We start from the raw sequence: 24,126 nt of genomic DNA, 5'->3' as shown, positions 1-24,126 counted from the left end.
ATAATCATCATTAACAGACATCCCAGTCACTGAGTCCATAACCAGTTTCTCCTCTTCTGTCCTCTCTGCTTCCCTGCGGATGACCTCATCACTCCTAAAAGCGACACACAGATACACATTTATCATCATTATATTTATATAATTATAAAGGATGCCTGATAATATCTATTGCAGTAATGAATCTAACTGACTCTCCTTCCTAGCTTTCATAGTACAAATTTCTTATAAATGTGAATATGCCAGCAACATTCTAAAAGAAACACTGCCCCCTTGTGGCGGATCTTTGCATCGACAGTTCATAATTGTATAAATGAGAACTTACAGTATTACAGGTAAAATATGCAGTTTTACATTGTTATTGCAAATGATTTTGTTTAATGCCTTTCTGTAAGCACCAGGTCAAACTAATTATATATATATACTGTGTGTGTGTGTGTATATATATATATTACATTTAATTATGCCATTTAATTATATATTTTTTTACTTTATTTTTAAATGCTACTTTGTACTGCTGCTTCATCTTTATTTATATAAATAATCTCTTTTCCCCTCTTTCCTGTCTCCTCCCCCTTTTATCTTTTGATGTACAGCTGTAGAGTACCTGAGCCTCACAACAAGCATTTCGATGTACCATTGTCACTGACATATTGTGCATGTTACAAATACACTTGAAACTGAAAAAAAAGTATACGGCCACCTGACCATCACACCCATATGTGGTCCTTTCCCAAACTGATGCCACAAAGTTGGAAGCACATATTTGTATAGGATGTCTTTACATGCTGTAGCATTACAATTTCCCTTCACTGGAACTAAGAGGCGCAAACCTGTTGCAGCATGACAATGCCCCTGTGCAAGAAGCGAACTTCGTGAAGACATGGTTTGCCAAGGTTGGAGTGGAAGAACTTGAGTGGCCCTCAGAAAGCCCTGACCTCAACACCACTGAACACCTTTGGGATGAACTGGAATACCGACTGCACCCCAGGCCTCCTGACCTGACATTAGTACCTGACCTCACTAATGCTCTTGTGGCTGAATGAGCAAATCCCCACAGCCACACTTCAAAATCTAGTGGAAAGCCTTTGCAGAAGAGTGGAGGTTATTATTACAGCAAAGGGGGACTAAATCTGGACAGGGTGTTCAACAAGCACATATGGGGATGATGGTCAGGTGCCCACAAACCTTTGGCCATATAGTGTACCACATACAGCATATAATATACACAAATAAATCCACATGCCCGTTTGAAAAAAATAAAAAAAGACACCACATGTATTTGACACTAACAGACGTTTCAGGAATATTCCTTCATTATCACAATTAACAAGCAAAATCGTTCAGTATATGTTGGTGTATTGTATATATTTAATAATGAGAAAGGCCAAAATGTTCCTGAGAAAAAGAAAGAAAAAAAGAGAGCTTTTTTTCCCCAAAAAAATATTTTGGAATTTTTTTTGAATATATTTAGAATAGCTGTCTTGTTCCAGGATACACCCACAATTTATTTTTAACTTCATTGAGTTCTTTGTATTTAAAGATATAGATAAAAACCACACCAAGTGACTGCCAGCGAAGAGTGTGGATAGTGACTACGTCAGGGTCCTGATGACCATGTTACAATGGTCTACAATTTTTGTAGATAAAATGTAAAATGCATTTCTTTCATTTCTTCTTTCATTCAAGACCATGGGAATACAAACTTTTGCCCATTTTGAGATCATTTATCTGGCCCTAATGATATCACTTGGCTATGATAAAAAGGCCAGGATGCACTGGTATACTGGTTCTTGTTTAGAGAATGTGCTGTAATGTGGTATTACCTATAGACCAGAAATCCGGTGTAGATAAAAGGAAAGAAGAACATGCACAGCAGCAGCTTCCATTGTGGGTTTTCCACTGCTAACTCACCACACCAGATCTGAGTTTGCAAAGAAAACAAGATTCACTCAACCAAATTACATCTAATATAATGTTTTCCAAATGCAATACTTTGATGAGAGTATCAAGCCTCACTGTGTCTACCTGGACCCCTGTGGGAGCTATGATAGCTCTTGTCATGGGCCTCGAGAGAATGACAGAGACTGGTTGTTCTACCCAGTGGAGAGACACGTGTCAGCAGTTTCTGTGCTCGCTGCTTGTCGTAAAGATAGCACTCGCTAAAACTGTCAATCACCTCATCAACATCGCCCTTTTATTTATCACCAAATAACTCCTATAAAATGCTTTCATTGTGAAGAAAAATATTGGTGGCGCTATCAAGGTCAACTGAACTTGTAAAAATGACGGAACACTATTCCTGAAAATAATTTGTAAATTAAGTAACTTAAAATGGCTTGGCTTGTGTTCTATTCTCTAACAAGGGAATGGGAAGGATTAGAAATTGTACTACAGCCAGACACTAGAGGGCCTCAGAGACATTTTGGCTTCACTCTTATATCAAATATACAGTCAGTGGGTCATAATCAGGTATAACTAATCTCAACTGCAGGTATTTAGGTGAGCAAGCATTTTTGAGGTTATTGAGTTTGTGTATGCTCAAATTTGCTTGCTCCAACCAGACACATGCTTGATTGTACAGATATGACAAATATTATATTTTTTCCTTGTTGCATTTGCTAAGAGAAGACTTAGCTGTAGAAATTAGCATCACCATGATAACGAATCAAACATATGTATCTATCCCAATAATCATGTCTTGCGAAATTACTGTTTTGCATTGGACATCTCAGCCTGCAGAAATGGCTTCTACTGAAGGACATGCACGAGCCTATGAAACCTTAAAGCTTACAATTATCTGAACAAATGAGTATTCAAGATCCCCCTAAGTGTTTCCAACCTTGTTAAATAATTCAGGAAAAGGCTAAGTCCTATTATTCTGTCCAGAGGAGGCTTAGCCAAATATTCATTGTTGGCAGAAAAAAGAAGTAGTTAACATTGAAGTATATAAACCGTACTGTTACAATATATGTTTAATTTAAAATAATAGTCATTACATATGTTATTATTATCTATTTATTTTTCCTAATTTTCCTAAGGTGCCAATAGTTATGAAATTGGTTGTTATATAAAAAGTGTGTATATTTCACTATACCAATGGCTTGTTTCTCATAGTGAGCTCCCTCATTAATCCAGCCTCTTCCCCATTATCTCCTCCTTCCCGAGCAAGCTTCTTCAGTATTTTACTGGCAATACAATACAAGTGGATGAAGCTCTGTATGAAACCCATGCACCCAAACATAAGAGAGCTGCCATGTTGGTTCACAAAGGTTATGACGCAAAGGAGAATGTGGGTTGTATGACTAACATGCTGGTACAGTGGTTCTCAGGCCTTAATAAGATAACACCCATAACTGGAGAAGCAGTGGGTACAAAAATGATGTAGCTCTCAACCCTAGTGATTCTGCATCTGCTGTTTCAGCCATCATGTTTATGTTGTCAGGTTGCTGTTTAATGATATCATAAATGTGCAAGATAGTTCTTTCATAAAATTGTGCACTGTGAGATAGCCCAGTCACTTGCTGATACATGACAAAACAAGTTAGGTGTTTGATTATTTCTGTTGGGTGGAGGATCATTATTTATACATGCTAAGGCAGTCTTAACTCTAGTCTACAGCACATTATTTGCTGCTGTCTTGAAGGCATTCTATAGGGCTGTGCAGCTGAGCCTTCTGCAGAGGGGTTTACATTTTTTTCTTTTTACAGGGCTCATGAGAGGGTTCTGCTGTCCACTTTGCTCCCTCTGTCACAGCAGTAAAGATAATAAGGAGTCAGCAGACTTGGCCTGTTGATTATGTCTGAACCCAGGTTTGATTCTGGGCTTGTTTTTACATAGAAGAATTTCTTTAAACTGTGGATCAATTGCTCAATTTCATATATATTTTTATGCATAAACACCTGAAGACACCAGGGCAGTGGTAACAATGGAAACCAGATTCTCACTGGCAATTTATTGGCCACAGGTATACGTCTGGTGAAGTGCATATATTTATGCAGCTGACTGTCACTTTTGTTTGAGTGGATCAGAATGTGATGGAGTCTCAGCACATGGAGGAAGAACCTGCCAGGCTGCCCTTAATCCTAGTGAGTTGATGTGTTCCAATCTCTCTCTCTTGCATCACACTTCTCTTTACCCAGTGAGAGAGGTGTCCATGGTGACCATTTTTCTCCAGTGGAGAGACTACGAGAAAGGTCTTGGATCTCCAGTGGCTCAGGGCTTGTGGCCCTTTTGCTGAAATAAGAATGCATCATTGTTGGTTGCACCTGGGGTACATCTGCAGGCTGATGACTCATCTCTGAAATTCCCTTAGATCCAGCTGGCTCAAGAGCACCAGTACTGCTGGCACCATCAACATCCCCAGCATTCTCGTAGAAATCCGACATAGCAGCCTGCTCTCATTTTGTTGGAGCTCATTATGATGTCTGTCATGTGGTGAGGTGTGAGGGTAGCTATCATCCTCACTGAATCCAGCTCTACACTGATAAACTGAGTGATTCAGCTCTGTGTTAGAGAGCTTTTCTAAGAGTGTACCCTGAGAGTGAGCTTTGAGATGTGTATGAGACAAGATTGTATGTATCCTGAACAGCCTGCTCTGTGGTGAAGGCACAGAGGGGCTAGCCAGCTAAGTATGGGAAGATCCTGGCACCTCTGGCTATCAGAGATGACAGGGAAGCCTGCATGAAGAACATCTGTAGGGCTAGAGACAGCTTGAAGGGTAGGACCTTGAACAGGTGCACCTGTCTCATGAAGGTGAACCTCAAAAATAGGCCTGTGTTCTGGAGAGACAGGAACAATAAAGTATGCATCACATAGGCTTACCAAAGTAAACCAGTCTTGTGATGAATAATGGCATGAATAACACCAGACAACTTTAACAAGGGAAAAGGGAGGACTTTCAGAAACTTCAGTCTCTGTCCAAAAGGGAACAAAATTCTTGGGTCAGAGCAGCGACTTTTTCAGGATCTGGAATTGATTAAGCCTGCAGCCTCAATAAGGTTGGGGGCTGATGGTGGAACTGGAGTTCATACCATTGTAACATGGTCATCAGGACCCTGACGTAGTCACTATCGACACTCTTCACTGACAGTCACTTGGTGTGGTTTTCTCAGTTTTTAGGCATTTAGAGGTGACTCAGAGGCCCTTGGTTTTTCGATAGGGCCTTGGGTGTGTGGTTCAGTATGCCTTTGGCTCCACTGTGGCCTGTGGGCCTTTGGAGGGGATTGGAGTGTTGGCTCGGTCCTATGCAGTCCAGTGAGGTAATTAGACCGGTCTGTGTTTTTCTGTTGACTTTGTGATACCAATGTGGAAACTAGATCAAATTGCACCTTTTAGAAAAGCTTGGAGAATGGCTGCAACCACATCATTGTTTTTCTCCTCGTCGATGCGGAACAACGTCAACAGCTGCGGGATCTGGACAATGTCTTGAATCTGTGCAAAATATGGTAACACTTTAGGGGTGTCACATATTAGAAGTTAATTTCTAACTAATATTTTCATATAAATCATGAATACATTTGACAATATTAACATCTTATTAGTGCTTTGTTTAGTTTTCTTATATTTATACTATGTATTGTAGTTGCTACCTGATTCTCCAAAATATCTGCTGTTTCTGTTGTTTTCTGACTCTTAAATGATTAATAAAGTGTTGGTGGAATTGTTCCACTAATAAATTCCACTAATAAATGCCCAACCGGCATAGAAAAAATGAAGCTAATAGTGTGTAAACAGGAAATTCATATTCCCATATTACAATTTTGATAACAGTTAACATTAAGGTTCATGTACATTTATGTAAACAGCAATCAACCCCAGTAATAATTAAATTTCCCCAAGTCCCTGTGTAAAACCAATACAGTCCAAATTCAGATGTAATAATAAATATAAATATTTGGAAAAAAAATATATACTTCTTGCAAAGTGCTGCGCCACAATCTGGACCTGAAATGTCAATAATTTCGGGAAAAAGAGACCCTGAACAAATGCAATAGACAGAGAGAAAGACAGATAGATAGACAGACCAACAGACAATTTAGGGTGACACATGATCAAATCAGGGTTCAATCAAGCTTGAGGTACTGTCTGTGTGGAGTTCTGCATTTTCAACGCATGTCTCTGTGTGGGTTTCCTATGGGTTCTACTGTTTCCTCCCAAAAGATTGGTTATTCTAATTTGCCCCTAGGTGTGAATGAGTGTATAAGTGTGTGTGTGTGCATGGTACCCTGCAATGGACTGGCATCTCATCCAGGGTGTATTTTTGCCTCGCAGCCAGTGTTCCTGGGATAGGCTTCCTGACCTGGATAAAATGCTTACTGCAGATGAATAAATTAAATCATATTTATTTTACACAGCTTATATTCTGGTCATTTGACCTGCCAGTAACCAAGTAAAATAAAATGGTCTAAAATAATGTGTTACAAAAGTAAATCTAAAACAAATTAATTTAGACCCTGTCACATGACCTGACAGGAGGAGAACATGTACAGAATCTCCATACAGAGAGTAACTTGAGCTCGGGATCTAACTGGGGACCCTGGAACTGTGAAGTGGCCACGCTAACTGTTGCCCCACCATGTTAAGTTGCTCAGAATAAGAGAATCTTGTCAAATGATTTGAAAAAGTATTCACATCTGGGTGAACCAGAGCCTGGCAGTTATAGATGACCCCCCATGTTGCCACTCCGATAGCCACAATCTGGCCCTCTACAGCATTACTGCTTAGATTATTGTCAAATACTGCTCTTCCAACATGTTTCATTGAATTGCAGAATTGAATTGCTTTGGTATAACTGCTGCTGTAATCATAAAGACTGTCCTATGCTCATTCCAGGACACATACACAATATGCTTGTACACTGAGTACCATTTGAGTTTACAGCATACAGTTGTAGATTCTGTAGATGATTTATAATGCCACTATTGGGTGTTATTCAGAAAGGGGTGTGTTCACTTTTGAGTCTGGTTCCTCTAAAGGTTTCTTTATGTCCTCTCAGGGAGTTTTTCCTTACCACTGTCACCTCTTTCTTGCTCATTATGGATCTAAATCTACATTTACATTTCTGTAATACTTTTTGTAAAGCAAGCCAAAGGCAACAGTAGTAAGTAGAGATGACATAAGCAAGGGCTTTTGAGAGGAGCCAGAAATGTACCCTCCTCTGGGAAATAGTGGGATAATAATAATAATAATAATAATAATAATAATAATAATAATAACAATAATAATAAGGCTCAGTCACCTTCTGTTCTATTACTCTAGAGCAGTGTTCTTGCAAAGGGTGTGTACCTGTGGTTTGGGCCACTTTAATTAGTCCTCTACAGAACTTGTTTTTTTAGGTCAGACTTAATGTAGTTAAGTTTTTGGCTCCTCCTGTCACTGATATTAACAAGTTAGGGGGCTGGAGCTTCCAATGCTTGGTCATCAGTTGGTACAGCTACTCAACAGGTGTGTCGGAGGATACGTGGACATACTGGTCACACAGGAACACATGGAATCACACAAATACAAAGAAACTTATTAAAGATCAAAGTCCAATGTCTCCATGGTAAATAAAGGGAGCGGACAAACATACTTTCTCAGAGAAACCCAATTCCCATTTATCCTGCCTGTTTTCTGTCTGATTCCTCCAAAGCTAATAATACATATTTCTCTAAGTAGACCGGACAGAGCAGAACATGCAAGGTCATAACAGGGATGCATATTTGCTGACGTATACCTGCCATCTTCTACATCGAAGCAGGATTTTTTTTTCTTGATGTTTTCTTTAATCCAGGAGGAGAAGGAGCAGTGCTGGAAAGAGGAAGACAGAGACAGATACCTGCCACACACACAGCTAGAGCCTGCACTCCATGTTCCATTGACGTACTTACACAGACACAGACACATTAACACACAACAAAAAAGTGAACAAAAAAAGCACACTGCAGTGGAGTGTGTGCAGTGGAGCGAGTGTATGGAGCTTGTGCTCTCGGTCACAACACTACACAACGACGTCACTACAAAGAGACGTGAGAGCAGCCAGGAGACTGCTGGGAAAGATGCTGAACAGGATGAGAAAGCTCCATTAGTGTCTCATGTGTCAGTGAAATTAAACTTTCCAAATAGAGAAAGCACTTAGCTCAGTTAAAATGGTCTCACTTACATTTTACCACGCAAGCAGATTTATAAACCATTTTCATTAATACTAACTTAAAGTGTTTGACCTGGTTTTGAAGATGTAAGGATTTAAAGACAAAAATAAAAAATAAAGGTTTCTGTGTCAAGATTGTGTAATTACTGTATATGAAATAAGAATTCAACATCACATATTAAATATGGAAACATAAAATGATTGCCTCACCTTGTTTATTTGTCACATCGTGAACACACATTGGTGTTCAATCCAATTTTTCCTAACTGGAGGTTTTCCACCTTCATTGGAAGTATTTTACTCTCTCTTCTGGGCATTTTGTTAAAGATATTTACACAAAATGTGGATGTCAAAGATGCATAAACATCTTGATCATGCTTATATATATGATATTAAATGTTACCAAAGCCACATGCAAAAACTGTAACAAGGACAAAAGCCACTAGATACTGTATATCAGAATATATAAATAGCAAAGAATGCTCTTCCAAGGATGATTTTTTTTTTGCACTCAAAATATGTCTTATAGCAGCTATGAATTATCTCACCTTGATGCCATAGAATATTGAATTCACATGCAGCGCTCATATTGAGAGTCATATAGTCATATACATCCTGTATATTCAACACAGTCAGTAACTTTAGAATTTCTTCTTCACGTCCAAGGTACTATAAATTATCACAGGCTTAAAATTAAAATGGGTTCCTCTTTACAGTGTAGTTTTTCTCCTTATGCCATCTCAAGGAGTTTTCTGTTGCCACTTGCTTGCTTAGTAAGGATCTAGATCTGGAAAGCTGCTTTGTGGAAAAGTCTATTGGTCAAAGTGCAATACAAATACAGTCTCAGCCTTATTGATCTTGGAATCTCTCCATTATGATTTGGACTACCACAAAACACTGAGGAATAAAAATCTACTTACTGTACATTGTTTCTTGTTCTTTGTCCTGCTGCAGCGTCAGAGGAATACTATTTGTAAGAGCATTGATCTATCAAAATATAACACTACAGTGACGACAGCAGTACTTCATATCTACATCAGTGCAGTTCCAAGCATCTCACCTCCTCCCACCAGCTTTGGCTCTAAACATGAAATGATACATTTAATCTATTGATTTACCAACTCCATCCCCATTACCAACATATACACTGTCAATCACAGTACAGGAGAAATTCATGACATACATTTTTCCTAGACAAACAAGAAGGCAAGATGTTTCTTTGCCTCTGAATCCAATCATTCTCTGGAGGAGAAAGAATCTTTAATGCAAAAAGCAAATATCCATCTGTAGTGTGCATCTTACCTTGTTTTCACCCACAAAAATATGTGTAAGTGTTTCAGTAGTGCCTCTGTCTCTGATCTCCCCCACTGCTTCAAGTGCTTTCAGATCTGAGTTCATTAGAGTTCTATGAATTTGTTCAAAAAAAAAACAAAAAAAAACTGTGTAGTCTGAGTAGTAGCTTTAGTGCTGGTTCAAGCATCAGACTCCAAGTGTCTAAGTGTCTAAGGTTTCTAAAGCCGTTTGCTTGTCCTTCACACCTGAATCAGTGATCAGTAGTCGCAGTGATGGTTGCTGAGTGACGCCTAAACTCAGTGTTAAGTTTTGAATCAGCAAAGTGTCAAGTAGTACCCAACCTGTTCAAATGAGCTTATGTGCCAATGTGCCAAAAGCATTTTAAAGGATGTGAATAGACCCTGGGTTAGTATAAAAGTTATGCTCTGTGCTCTGATTGACATGAGGTTATGTGTTGTAGAGATTTACCCTTAATTGTGACAATTTGTGTGTTTTGAATTCTCAAAGAGAAAGGGTTGTCTTATCTGATCTTTTGTTTAATAATAGTTCATACAGTATATTTGCAAAAGTGTGTGACAATAAGTTAATCAGTTTACATTCTGCTTCTGCAGAGTCTATTTATCCATCTTTATTATTGACTTAGAGTTTCACTACTGCCTCAACTGGGACAATTTTCAGGATGTTAATATAAACCAGATGACGCTGGTGAATTAAGTGCCATGCTTACATCATCACAATCTAAAAAACAGAAGAAGAAATATCTGTTGTTTTTCTGTCTCAGGATAATATTTCTCAAATGTGAAATATAGTTCATGTAATTAAATGTATTAGAAATTTTAATATGCACAGTAGGCAAAGTAGTAGAGGTGGACATCTGGTGTCCTCTGCTGGGCTGTTTGACAATTACACACATAAATATCAGACATTTAAAAAAAGTATTTTTGTTTCTATTACTCATAGTTAAAATGCCAAAACTAAGTAGCATATAGTAAGTAGTGTATTAAAGTGTTTCAGTATATGTGATTGGTACTGATGCATGGTACCGATGCGACCCTGACCAGGATAAAGTGGCTCAGAGTGAGTGAGATCCCAACAAAAAACAGACAGACACTAAGTGCAACTTGGTAAGTTTGCAGTGAACTTTGTATTTAAAGTTATGGATTTTAAAGGTATTTGGTAAAAAAAAAAAAAAGGGTTATAAATCTTAGACCTAATGTGGTCTACATTTTTTATTCATTCCAGTCAATGAAAAACGTTTGATTTTGGTTAATAATAATGATAATACTAGTTTTCTGAATATAATAGCCTGCCCCAGGGATAATCTTGATAAACATACTTTGCTTTTGTTTTGTAGTTTTGTGCAGCTCTCAATGTTCATGTGGGAAGTGAGTGTATCCAGTCACTACAGAGCCACTGATTTAATCAACTCTTTGAAGGCTCTGCCAGATATTGCTTTTGAGTCAGTTTTCTCTACTGGCTTTCACTTTTGGATTAAGACTGTGACTCTTACCTTAGTAAATCCTCTGCTGCTTAAATGTCACCTTTCTTAATTCCAGATGCTATCTTTATACTGCTCACTTGTGCGTTAGTGTACACATGTAACTTGAGCTTGACCTTTGACTCCCCATGTTTCAGGCTCCCCCAGTTTCAGACCCAAAACATCTCATTTATAGCAATTACCTCTGATGCTCCCTGAGTACAAGCTTTTAATACATACTGATGCATCTCTCTCTCTCTCTCTCTCTCTATCTCTCTCTCTGTATCATTTCTGCTATGGTTTTTTCTTTTTTTTTGGATAATTAAGGTTAATGACTAAATGTAACTGCAAATGTAAACGATTTGTGACCCTATATGTTTAAAACTTTTTTTATGGTGCCACATAATGTAAGTATAATAATGAACAAAATTACACAGAAAAAGCAAAATGTGTAATTGTTGATATGTTGATATGCTGAAGAGTACTTTAAGACTTGACCAGGTGAGAGCTCCTTGAGTGTTCCTTGAATTAAATTGGTAAACAATTATATTCTATGAATATCTGTTATCATGGTCAGCTCTCTTAACATAATTAAGTCTCATATGATCATATATGATCCTTGAAGTTAATCCTGGAACTGTCTTATTTATTTAGCAGATGAGTATTATTCTTTGTTTGACCTATAAATTGAATGTTTTTGTATCAAACTATGACAATTTTTTTTCTTTGCAACGAACAAAATATCGGTTATGGGCTATAACCCTGCTGAATTAGTTAAAGTGTTAGCTACTCGACTTTGTTGATGTCTGTTTTGTACTTTTATTTCACTAGGCAAGGTACTTATGATTCAGCAGGGACTTTTGATTCACTAGAGATGTATGAGACAAGACATAAAAGGACATTAAGACAAACTAAGCTTTTCATAGACATCTGGAAAGGAAATTCATTATGCAGCTTCACCTCAGGTCTCCTGACTAAGCAATGAGTTATACACAGCACGGTAAGAGGCAGCCGGATGTTTTAATTCACCCTGTATCAAATGGCTCCCTGGGAATGCAGAGGGTCAGTGACATGCATGCAGACATCGCCTCTCAGCACCTGTGGGTTTAAGTGACCAAGGGAAGCCTGAGCCGTCTAGAAATAAGAGCTGCACTGGCCTGAGGACTGGCTCTGTTAACACAGAGGGACTTTTGTGCCAGCCCAGCCCCTGGGAGTCTTGATAGTGGGCATCGGCCTGGTATCTGAAAGGCATTTCCTTCTGTTCCTGAACCCACTCAGATTACAGCTAGGACATGGTAAAAAAGTGTTAGCAAGCTCAAATTATTTAAAAGTATTGGATTTGGTATGGGGTCAAACGATCATGGCACAGAGCTTCAAGAGACAGACTAAACAAAATAGGGGAAAAATGCTGAAATTTCTGTTAAAGATAATTAAGAGGTTACCTGTTCCTAGTTCTGGTGAGATGACATCTGGAAAAGTACAAAATGCTGTGTGTGTTTCGAAAAACTTAAACAATCATATTTTGGTTTAGTAGCAGTATAAACAAGAAAGCAGACAGGAATCCCTGATGGAATGAGGAGTAATTAATTAATTATTCAATCTATCAAGATTCCTTACATAATTATTTAAAAAAAAGTCAGTTTTACATTACATATACAAGTAGATTTTCACTGTTGGCCATAGTCAAAGTTAAGTTGAGTTACATGTAGTGAGGATTGCATATATACTGTAACCAACAGATTGCACACAAATTGTATTTTCTTCTTACTGTTGTTTTTTTTTTGCACATGCAGGGGTTAACATAGTGGAAATACAAGAATTTTATTTGGCACATTAACTATTACTTTAAAATTATGAGCTCCATAAAGATAACTGCATGTTTTCTGTACAGAACACAAATTTAATAATTGGAGAAAATAGCAAATTCAAATTGCAAAATCTAGTATAGCACATGCACCCATTACTTTGATGATGCATTCATGACCTTGATTTAATCTCAAGGTCATCATAGCATGGAAAATGCAAAGACTTTAGTGTACATGATTTGGTTTGCATCATAGATCACATATCTACAAAAGAAATAATGATAAACCTTATCTTATCATGGCCCATTAAAACTCATATTGTTTTCCCTGTTTACAAATTCATGTCATAATCACAACTAGGACTATTCATGATAATCAGCCACAATATATTTGGTTACTATTACCTTTTAAGGTAATAAAATAGAGACAAAAATAGAAATATTACTTGATATTATCTGGTGTAGGACAGTTCTTTGATTAGGATCATTCCTGAACTGGCAACCTTTGAGAGAGTGACACTGTGGCAGTGTCCAAATTTGTGACTTTAGTGCTGATGGACATAAATGATAATCATGTGCTATTAATTTTTCATTAAACATTTACCAAAGCAAATTACAGCACTGACAGGATACAAGTACCAGTTGAGGGTTAAGGGTTTTGCTTAAGGGCCCAGCAGTGGCAGCTTGGTGCTCCTGGGACTGGAACTCACAACCATTTTAAGATCCTAATACAAACCTAAACTATACATATTATCAGTCAGTAAACAACTGTTGACTAAAGGAGTACAAAAATGTATTGAAGACACATAAGTTCAAATCCTGTAAGTCCACCAACCACAACATGTCACATATGAAAATGAAATGATTTTCAGAACTATGCTGGTTTATCTTCTCTGTCTGCCACTGTAGCTGTAAAAACAGAAGATTGCCTGCAGGAGTGCCCTTGGCTCCTACATCAATAGAAACCAGATGACACTTCCTTCAACAAGGTTCCCTAGACACTTCAGAGAAAATCTCTGATCTTTGACTGCAGGTTGGCATTCATCATCAAGACAGGTAAGGGTATCATGGCTATGTGGAAGATGAACACAATGTACATATACATACAATACATAACAAAGAAAATACATTTAGGTTGATCATCAGTCAGTACAGTGAAATTCAACTGGTAATTATATTACTGTTGACTACACAAATAATACGAGTGTACTAATACTAATACAATTAATGCAAACAAACTCAATAAATGAGATTTTCAATATAGATGAAAATGAGAGTTTTAATCTATATTGAAAACTTGGAAGCAGTATTATGTACAAACAGCAGGTTGGTTCCCTTCCCCTATCTCTCTCTCTTTCTCTCTCTCTGTCTCTTTCTTTCTCTCACATACAGACAGAGACATTTGGTTCATGTTGCAGTTAGTCAATTAATCCCGCCTTACAATAATAGTAAATAGTCACACCCAGCAACGGGTGGGAACCTACTGACCTAGAATTATGGTAGTGTTGTTCAAGTCATTTCACAAGGCATTTGTCATTGCAATAACTGGTTCAATGGTGAAAGATATAGCAAAATATATAGTGTTATTTTAGGAAACAAATATATTTTCATTCAGTGTTATCTGGCAGCTATCCCCAACTCCAGTAATGTGTACCATTTTTCTTCTGTGTCTGATTCTTTTCCTGCCAAGCATAGTCCCTGAGTCTGTGAGTCCTTGTGACATGCTCAGGCCTGAGCTTTCCGAAGATTCAGGCTTAGCTCCTAAGCCTTCCTTTGCCTTAGCCTCATTCACACATATGTCAGTCTCATCCTGATAACATCCTGTGTTCAAGCCCAGGTTCTTCCAGTATGTCAGTCCCAGGCCCTGTGCCCTTGCCGTTATGGACTTTTCTCTGTCCAGTGCAGCTCACTGGTCCTAGCTTCTTCCTAGAGTCAAACTTGGTCACTAATCCTTTCTTAGACCCTGGTCTTTGTACTTTCCCACTTAACACAGGTCTTGCTCTTGTTCTCTGTTACTAAGACTCTGTTCCTTCTCCAGTGTATCCCTTACCCCCTATTCCTTCCCTAGTTTCACTTTCAGCCCAAGTCCTTCTCCAGTGCAACACACAGACCCTAGTCCTTCCCCAGTATAACTCTCAGCTTGTAATCCTTTGTAACACTTGGCCCTAGAGACCTTCCCTAGTATAACTCTTAGGCCCTATTCATTCCCATTAAGAACCATTAAGGGTGGGTCTATATTTCTGAGTGTAGGTCACAGCATTCCAACTAAAAGTGTATTAAGATATTTTTTTTAAACCAGTTAAAACAAATGTCATACTCTCAAATTCCACAGACAGGCTACACAAAAATTCTGTGGTTAGTTGGTTGCAATGTCAGTCAAATGGCCTGATAATGTATACAGTTTTTGTCTGTGCTTTGTAATAAAAGCTACCAAATTCAGATTTTTGATACTTGAGAGGTCTGGCTCTGGAGCATGGCTATAAAGGGTTAATCGGTCTTTAATGGGAGCAAAGGTGCTGGGGCCTAAATGGACTCCAAAATTGTAGGCACCTAAAATGACAACCTCTTAAAGCCTTTAGTCTTTGTTTCTTTCAATAGTAAGACAATCTAAAGCCTGACAAACACATGACCCTGGCCCGTAGCTATGTGTGCTCTGAGCTGTGTGCATTCTCATGGGATTCAGAGATCAATTTCATTTTGATTCTTCTAAACAGGTTAAAAAGTGGTAAAGCAGCTTCAAAGAGGGAAGGATTTATGGCACATAGCTGCAGGACTTATATAATCTTACCTGTTCACAAAAATGAACTGCGTGTGATGCTTTAAGCCACATAAACAATTCATACCACTCCCATATTTGTACTGCTTGTCAGAAAAAAATTTTGAAAAGAAGCACAGTTGTTCAGGTGGGAAAAATGCAGGAACTACTGCCTAGAATACAGTACAAACCAGGAGGAAGGAAATCCTTATTTAAGCTATTTCTTATCAGTTCATGTAAATCAGTCAGACCTTAGCAAACTTCAGCATCCAGGACATGGTACAGAAAACATGGATGAAAATAGCAAGTCATGAATATGTGGTCTGTGTTTTTATGCATTGTATTTTTTTCCCATCAACAACTGTCCTGTTGAATTCTCCAGGATATATGTGCAGTTAAGTTTCAAAACCTGTCACAGCAACAATATGGCCTCCATGACTAATATGACTAAAAGCTGTCCCCAGGAATAATTTCATCTTTTAGGAGTAATTTATGTTTCGGCTTTGAGATAGTACGAGGATGATGATTTTATGTTTCACAACTGATGATTTCATGCTTTTTTCTTGAGTAACACATTGTGGGGATTGATTACATAATACAGACTAGCTCAGTCCAAATGTAGTAGAATCATAAAGAAACACTCATTTTATTTTCAAACAGCACTAATAGCTAACATCAGTCAATAACACAGCAGATAACAATGGCCTATTATCTTGCTTAACTCCATGTTCTAATTAGGTTATATTTTCTAAAATCCAGTTGACCAGTTGAAAGTGCTGACTTATATGAGACCTCACATGCCATGGCAGTAAAGTAATGCTAGTTCCAAGTTCCAAGTTTTTTCCATGTTCCATGTTTTTGTGCTACCATTTCACACTGCCTACATGCTAGGAATAAAGGCCCACCTCTCATATCAGTTCCTACTACATTTCTACCAAAATTGGAAAAGACCTCAGATGTCAAATTTGTTCATTAGCTAGCCAATTGTAATTAAAGGCAAGCTGGGGCTGTACCATTGAGAGAGGGAATTCTCCAAAAGACTACAAATATAGATGTTGTGTTGTTTACAGTTTGTAAATGAATTTATATATGGGAGCTACTGAAGCCCAGCTGCAGCAAGCCACTATCATTAGGGACATTGTTACCAAATGACACCATTGTGATAATTAAGGAGTAAAAGACAACAGGGGTGGTTTTATAGAAAAATAATCCACAACCGGATAGTGTGATGCGTTACCACCCCAACATTGATTATATTCTTATAATAGCATGTCCCAAAGTGTTTTATTCCTTTTACACCACAGCGTTTTGTCAATTATTTCTTAAAATTTATTCATGACTGACATATGTTTTTTAACCATTTATAATTAGTTCCTGTTATTACGTACAGTACATTATAGCAGTTATTAACAGCATTTCCCTCAACAGCCTCTCATTTGCTTCTCTTGAAGACCAAAAAAATGCAGCTTGACATGTTACCATGAAACTGGACATCACAAAGTTCTCTTTGCAGAAGACATTCCCATGGAGGACAACTGACTCAAAATTACTCAAACTTACTCAAAGTGCTGACACCCAAGACTCCTTTCATGAATGTTAAATAAACATCGACTTATAGAAAGCTTCACCATTGGTGAACCGTCAACTTTACAGCAGAAATGTAGTCGGAAAAAAAATCTTGAATGATCGTGATCGGAGATCTTTAAAACGCTTGGTGATGTCACATCGTAAAAAAATCGACAGGAGAACTCACGGCTATGTTTAATAGTGAAAGTAAGAGCATTTCCACACGCACAATGTGATGAGAACTTACAGGATTTGGACTAAACAGCTGTGTGGCCACAAGAAAGCCATTTGTTAGTGAGACTAATTGGAAAAAATGACTTCAATTTGCTAGGGAGCGTAAAGACTGGACTGTGGAGCAATGGAAAAAGGTCATGTGGTCTGATAAAATCAGATTTACCCTATTCCAAAGCAATGGGCATGTCAGGGTAAGAAGGGAAATGCATGAAGTGATTCACCCGTCATGCATAGTGCCTACTGTACAAACCTCTGGAGGCAGTGTTATGATCTGGGGTTGCATCAGCTGGTCAGGTCGAGGCTCAGCCTCATTGTGCGGCAATAAAATGAAGTCAGCTGAGCACCTGAATGTACTGAATGACCAGGTTATCCCGTCAATGGACTTCTTCTTTCCTGACAGCACAGGCATATTCCAGGATGAAAATGCTAAGATTCATCAGGCTTAACTTGTGAAAGAGTCGTTCAGGGAGCATGAGGAATCATTTTCACACATGAATTGGCCACCACAGAGTCCTGACCTTAACCCCATTGAAAGTCTTTGAGATGTGCTGGAGAAGACTTTACGGAGTGGTTAGACTCTCCTGTCCTCAATGCAAGATCTCAGCCAAAAATTAATGCAACTCTGGATGGAAATGAATGTTGTGAAGTTGCATAAGGTTGTTGAAACAATGCCAGGACGAATGCGTACCGTAATCAAAGCTAAATGCAGTGCAACAAAATATTAGATTGTGCGACTTTTTGGCCAGGCAGTGTATTTAGTTTTAATAATGACTGGTCGAGTGCCATGAACAGGGCTTTCCATCTGTGTGTAAATTAGATCTGCATCACTGACATTATACCAGTCAGTCAGGTTTATAATTGGATACATAAATAACAACTACTGACAGATGAACAACAACTACTGATAATCACTGATAGTAATTAGTGACACCACCATAACATGCATTATAATAATTACATGTGATGGTGGTGCCTAATCCTGACACACTTCTTCTGCTATGACTCCTCTTCCTCTCACCCTTAGGACCTGATGCTCTACATCTGATGTGAAGTGTCTGCACTTGTGAATCACCTTCTGCTGCTGTAGATGATCCCGCAATGACACCCACAAAGAATTCTTCCCCAAAACGGTTTACGTCTAAGTCTCGCCCTTGCTTAATGGGATAATCTCACATGGATACTGTAGATATGTACCTAAGAGCTGCTGCTGTAATCAGGAGACAGTCCTTTGCTCATCCCAGGACTCTCATTCACAAAACACTCATACATCCTCATACATCCTGAACATCCTTTCACCACACTTAGTACTGTCTGAATTTATAGCATATACAGTAGTTATAGAAGAGCAATGATGTCTAATCCCACTATCCTGTCACCCAGAAGAGGATGAGTTTCCTTTTGAGTCTAGCTCTTCGGAAGGTTTCTTCCTCATGTTGTCTCAAGGAGTTTTTTCTTGACACACTTTCCTCTGGATTGCTCATTGGGTATCTACATCTACATTCGGATGACTGTAAAGCTGCTTTATGACAGTGATTTATTTGAATAATAATAGACTAATATCATCATCATCATCATCATCATCATGCTGATGTCTAATGTGTTGGATTTAGGCTATAACTGTCGGATAGCCTAGATTATTTCATAATTCATGGTTGATGCCGTTGCATAGTTGAACCAACGAATCAAAACTTTGGTCTTATTCATACGACATAGCCTACTGCAACTCGGATTTGATATTAACATCAGAATCACTGAGGTGTAAAGCCCACCCCAGTCTGCAACTTCTGCCCCACTGCAATCCTTCCTCTTCCTGGACAAGCGCGGAGTCGTCTGAAGGCGGGATTGGGAACAGGATTTGAAGGGGAAAAGTTGGGACACCTCTCGTGATCACTGTGTTATTTAAGGTTGATGTTAAAGAGAAGGTGTGGAGTGAAGAGAAACGAGTTCGCTCCTGTAAGGAAACGCAGCGTCGGGGGGAAGAACGCGCGCGCAGTTCCGCACCTACTCTACCTGCTCTAGGAGGACAGAAGCGACCTGCATCTATTGCAACCCGCCTTAAAGCACTAACAGTTCTTCTTCAGGAGCAGGCTTGGGAAGCTGCGAGCTTCCAGTAGATTAAAGGGGTGATTTTTGAATGGGTACTCGCAAGGGTTTCCCGGAGCGGCCCGGATGGGATGCACAGTGAGTTTCATTTGCTGCGAAGAGGATTTTCTGCAGATGCCTTTGGATCAGCATGAAGAGAAAAAGAAAGAGGAAAAGAGGCTTTTGGCAAAGGTAGGAAAATCTATGTTGTATACCTAGAACATTATACTGTACCGTTCCTTGTCTCTGGGACTCTTTTGAACCTTTAATATTTATTTCTCACCTGGAATTGTGGATACCTTTAAAACTGATTTAAGGTACATAATCGGAGCATGATTAGTTTTTAGAGTAATGCTTTAAAAGTACACTTACATGCACCTTTCTGGGTAAAAGATACATTCTAAAGGTACACGTGGTGGACTCCTGAAGGTACCACCCCAGTGACAGGGAAGGATAAAGTTTAGTACCCTTTTTTTCTGAGAGTGCACTGTTCCCAAGTATGATGGTGTGAACTAACAGCGGAATAGGAAAAGGGAAAAATACTTTTTACTAAAGTATATCTCACATAATAATATTTCTAAATTGCAGTTATATGAAGCCGTAGTCTGGTGGTTACTGCTGCATGCCAACCAGAGGGCAGAAGTTGGAAACGTTAAGCTATGATGGAACCTTATAGAACTTAGAGCCCAGATCTTCTTATCAAATAAGCAAAACAAACACGTACCCATAGTTATGCAGATGCTCTTAGATTTATGCATTAATATAATGTTTATGAATCCTGCTTTATCTGCATCTTTATCTGTGCATATCTGTCGTAACAGGAACTACATCTACTGAAATGAATCATGCAGCAACTGTGATTTCCTCTCAACAGCCCCGGTTTTATTTTGTCCAATCTGATCCATTCCGTATGGTTCAGAATCGTCCAGTGCTGTTTAAGAGTTGTGTCTGTGCTTCGGATATGAACCCTAAGGGGACTTGTGTCTGTAGGGTGGTCTGTGTGGGGTGAAGGGGGGATTAGGAGGGGGTGGGTGTGCAGGAGGGCACGGGTAACAGAGTCTGTATTGTAATACCCCTGTTTCATCATCGGATCCTGTCGGCCTCTGAAGAAATGCCACTGCAGATATTCAGCCTGAGAGCGTTCTGTTGTTTGCATACGCAGCATGACGTAACTTCTCTTGCCCTGCTGTTTGTTCCTGTGAAATCAAAAACAGAAAGTTCAAAAGTTAAAGGCAAAGCGAGGCTGATGAGATGATTTTTTTGTACTGTTTCCTGCTTTTTCATTTAACTATTTTTGAAGGCATCTTTGCTTTGCAGAACCTCTTTACATGTACCTTGTAGACATGGTGATATTTCAACAGTACTGCAGTGTACTAACACATGTTAAGTTCTGTACCTTTGAAGAAATGTGATCTCAGTTTGTCTTGGTGTTCTTCCTATCTGTGTGGTCATTATTAAATGTCTGAGTCTGTGGCAACCTGATGGCATACATGACATTTCATTGACGTTCAAAGACTTCTTCAAACAAATGATCTCTGAGAGCTGACTGAGATTCCTTGTTTAAAGGAAACCAGGCTGTTTAATAACTATGATGGAACCTGACCTTGCTAACTGTGAGCAATTTTAATTCTTATTAATCACATTGGAATAGAATTGCTGTATAATTATGGGATTTAATCAGCATTAAATAGCCCCTGATGGTTAAAGGATGATAACGAAATAAACGTCTGCTATGAAACAGTGGGATCACTACCTGTCACACAGCTCACATTCACACTGTAGTTTCACTCTGGTCATCGGTGTACAGAGCAGGGAACCCGTTCTGTAGCGGCTTATCTCCAGGATTGTTTGTCTGTGTGTAGGTGGCACCAGACACTGCCACTTTCTCCTACTTGGAGTTTAGGCAGCTGTTTCCAAAGCAAACTATGACGATATGCCTCCATGATGTAAGTGCGATGCCCTCCATTGATTGCATGCACCACCATCACAGCCCACATGTGAGTCTGGAGAGTTATGGGACCTGAGCAAGTTCACTTTGATGTGCAGATGAGCATGTATGTGAATGAGGCTGCCCCTTGAAGGAATGTGGACCAACCTTTGTATATTTAACGCATTATTGCATTTTCACATTGTGTCCAGGGACTTTTTTTTTTTCGATTGAATAAGTAAGGAATAAAATATGATAGGGTATGATGGTATAGGAAAATAATCAATGATGGGCTTGTCATGTTACAGAGAAACTACAAAGCTTTTCATCTTGAAGGTTTTTCCATATTGAAAAGACTGTTACAATGTGCTGACACTGGAGTCTCCTTCCAAAAATGCTAAATAATTTGTTATTATAGAACTATTGTCAGAGTTGCTGTTATACAAAATTAACACCTTCTGACCAATCAGAAATGACTAAATTATAATAAGTTTAATGCTCCATTAAATGTTATGTATTTTCATTTAACAAAGCCAAGTAAGGATGATAAATTTAGGCTTCGTGCTGCTGTGTATTTTCACCCAAATGTTTGCTATTCCGAATGAGATATTGTATATGTAGTGAAATCAAACAACATTGATCAAGCTGAATCAATACGGTTACAACTTACTACACTACCTGTCTAACACACACCTGCACACACGAATAAGCTCATCAATCATACTTATTTGGCACTTTTACCAACAGTTCCCTGATCTTCAGAGGACACTTTTGCTTGCTTTCATCCTTCACATCCATAAATCACATAGCTGGTGTGGTATGGAATTACTGAGGGGTTGAACAATGTGACAGATTGCACAACCATGAAAAACACACTTACCTGTAGCAGGTAGTCCAGTAGAAAGAGGAGTGTTTGTACAGTAAATGTGGAAAAAAGAGCACTGTTTGTATAATATGTTTGTCAGATTGCTTTAAACAGTGCACTGTGCTCACTTAACCTTATTGTTTTACTAACACTTTTACTATTTTTTACTTTTATTCTTTACTAACACTAACACTTAATTTTTTATAGTGTGGTACCACGCAAACTTTCTTAATGGCACATAGGCACGCCCGGTGTTTCCGCTTTCAGACTTGTCGAGGCAGAAACGTCAGGTTTAATGTGTTGTTGGTTGCGATTTGTGTGCACAGAGCAGGGGGATTTATACATTCTGGAGGAGATTTAGTTGTGGGAGTTTGTGTTTACTCTTGAATAATCAGCATAATGTAGCTTGTCTTCAAGCAGGATACTAATGACAGAGATCTTTCAGTGAAGATTTATAGCCACAGCATGCTTTTGCTTGTTTAATACCTTGATCTGATTCCTGTCTGCATGGGTTAGTATTTATGAATGCACATTGTTATACCGTTCATTGCAGTCTATTTGTCGGCGTATATTGTGCATTTCGTACGTCTCCTCTTTCTGTCTGGATGGTATCACAGTAGCATACAAAAACACATTCCCTCCTGTCACAGTGTCTGCTCCACACTTTGCTCTTATCTCTCTAGCAGAATACTTTAACAAGACCAGAAGTTAAGCCACCCCTCCCTGCCAGCTGTACCCACCTGGGTAGGCCATGCCAAGACATAAAGAGCTTCTGTGAGAAAAACAACTGGAGCAAGGTGAAGAAAACAAGCTACCTAAAGCCACGCCACACCCCTCTGTCCTTGTCTCTCACCTTTCATTTGGCGCTGAAGGCCATGTTTGTACCACCTGTTTTTCTTAGATCCCATCTTTATAAAACAAACCCCTCATCCCTGCATCCTTCAAAGGAGACGGCCTGCTGGCTGCAGTGACATGAGGAACATTTCTGTAAAGTACAGTAGCCCAGCTGTGTTGTTTTCTCTTCTGCTACACTGGTTTAGTATTTCAAACTTAGAAAAAGCATGAGCACACAGGACACTCACATACTCTTCTCAGAATCAGAATCAGAATCAGAAACAATTTATTGCCAGGTACAGTAAAGGACACTCTACAGTACTAGGAATTTGTCTTGATGTCAGGTGCAAACACAGAATCAAAGATATAAGGTCAAGGGGGAGATGAAGTAAAGAATACAAAAATACAAAAAATGCAAAACAAAACTAAAGTGCAGGGACCATGGTGCAAGATGAACATGCTATATATAAATATGAAATATGTAAACAGCAGAAGATAGAATATATTAAATCAAAAATATAAATAGTTATATACAGAAAAAGTGAGTGTACATGGAAGATAGAAAAGTTCTCTCTCAGTCCTGAACATTAACTTTTTCAGTTTATGGTATAAATGTGTTTGTGTCAATTTTTTTCAGTATCATATATATTCTTATTCATACCAGTATAATTGTTTTGGTACCTTTGTGAAATAACTATTCAGAGTTTTTAAAACTGCTTGTCCACTTGCTTGAGCAGGTTTTGTAATGCAGATCTGACAGCACTGGCAAAGAATAACAATGTGTGAAGGCTTGTTTTCAAGAATACAAACCTCCTGTAACACCTTGGTTTCAGGGCTTTCGTCCACATGGTAGTCTTGTGTTTATGGAAAATAAAAGTGTTGCACAATGACAGGCTTAGAGACCAAAAAGAAAGGAGTATTTTACAGCTTATGAGCTAATGATAGGGATAGTACTTTTTTTTTACCATGCCTTACTTACCCAAGAGTTTATGGAGACACGTTTTGAATGCATGTGTAGTTATACTTTGTGTAATGTGTATGAAGAAGAACCGTATACATGTTTATCATCTTTATTATAGTGGTTTATGTACCACTGACGGTGGCTCTCTTCCGTACACACTTGAATAGAAAGATGGCCTGAGGCAGGCAATAAACAGGATA

At 38.6% G+C, this 24,126-nt stretch overlaps 1 protein-coding gene across 5 annotated transcripts in view; it reads left to right on the top strand.

Annotated features, from left to right (window-relative positions):
• The first annotated feature begins 19,079 nt into the window (after nucleotides 1-19,079).
• Nucleotides 19,080-24,126, top strand: part of tns1b (tensin 1b) — a 209,655-nt gene continuing 204,608 nt past the window's right edge. For 2 of the 5 annotated variants that reach the window (XM_026911046.3, XM_026910984.3), the window contains exon 1: nucleotides 19,080-19,531. In XM_026911046.3, coding sequence (XP_026766847.2) covers nucleotides 19,427-19,531 — 105 coding nt within the window. In that variant the 5' untranslated portion in view covers nucleotides 19,080-19,426. The remainder of the gene's footprint in view (nucleotides 19,532-24,126) is intronic. The other 3 variants (XM_026910978.3, XM_026910951.3, XM_026910988.3) reach the window with 2 other exon arrangements.

The sequence above is a fragment of the Pangasianodon hypophthalmus genome, chromosome 5 (assembly GCF_027358585.1).
Source record: "Pangasianodon hypophthalmus isolate fPanHyp1 chromosome 5, fPanHyp1.pri, whole genome shotgun sequence".
Classification (NCBI taxonomy): Eukaryota; Metazoa; Chordata; class Actinopteri; order Siluriformes; family Pangasiidae; genus Pangasianodon; species Pangasianodon hypophthalmus.
Note: the sequence above shows the minus strand (reverse complement) of the source record. Positions and strands in the feature narration are given on the sequence as shown.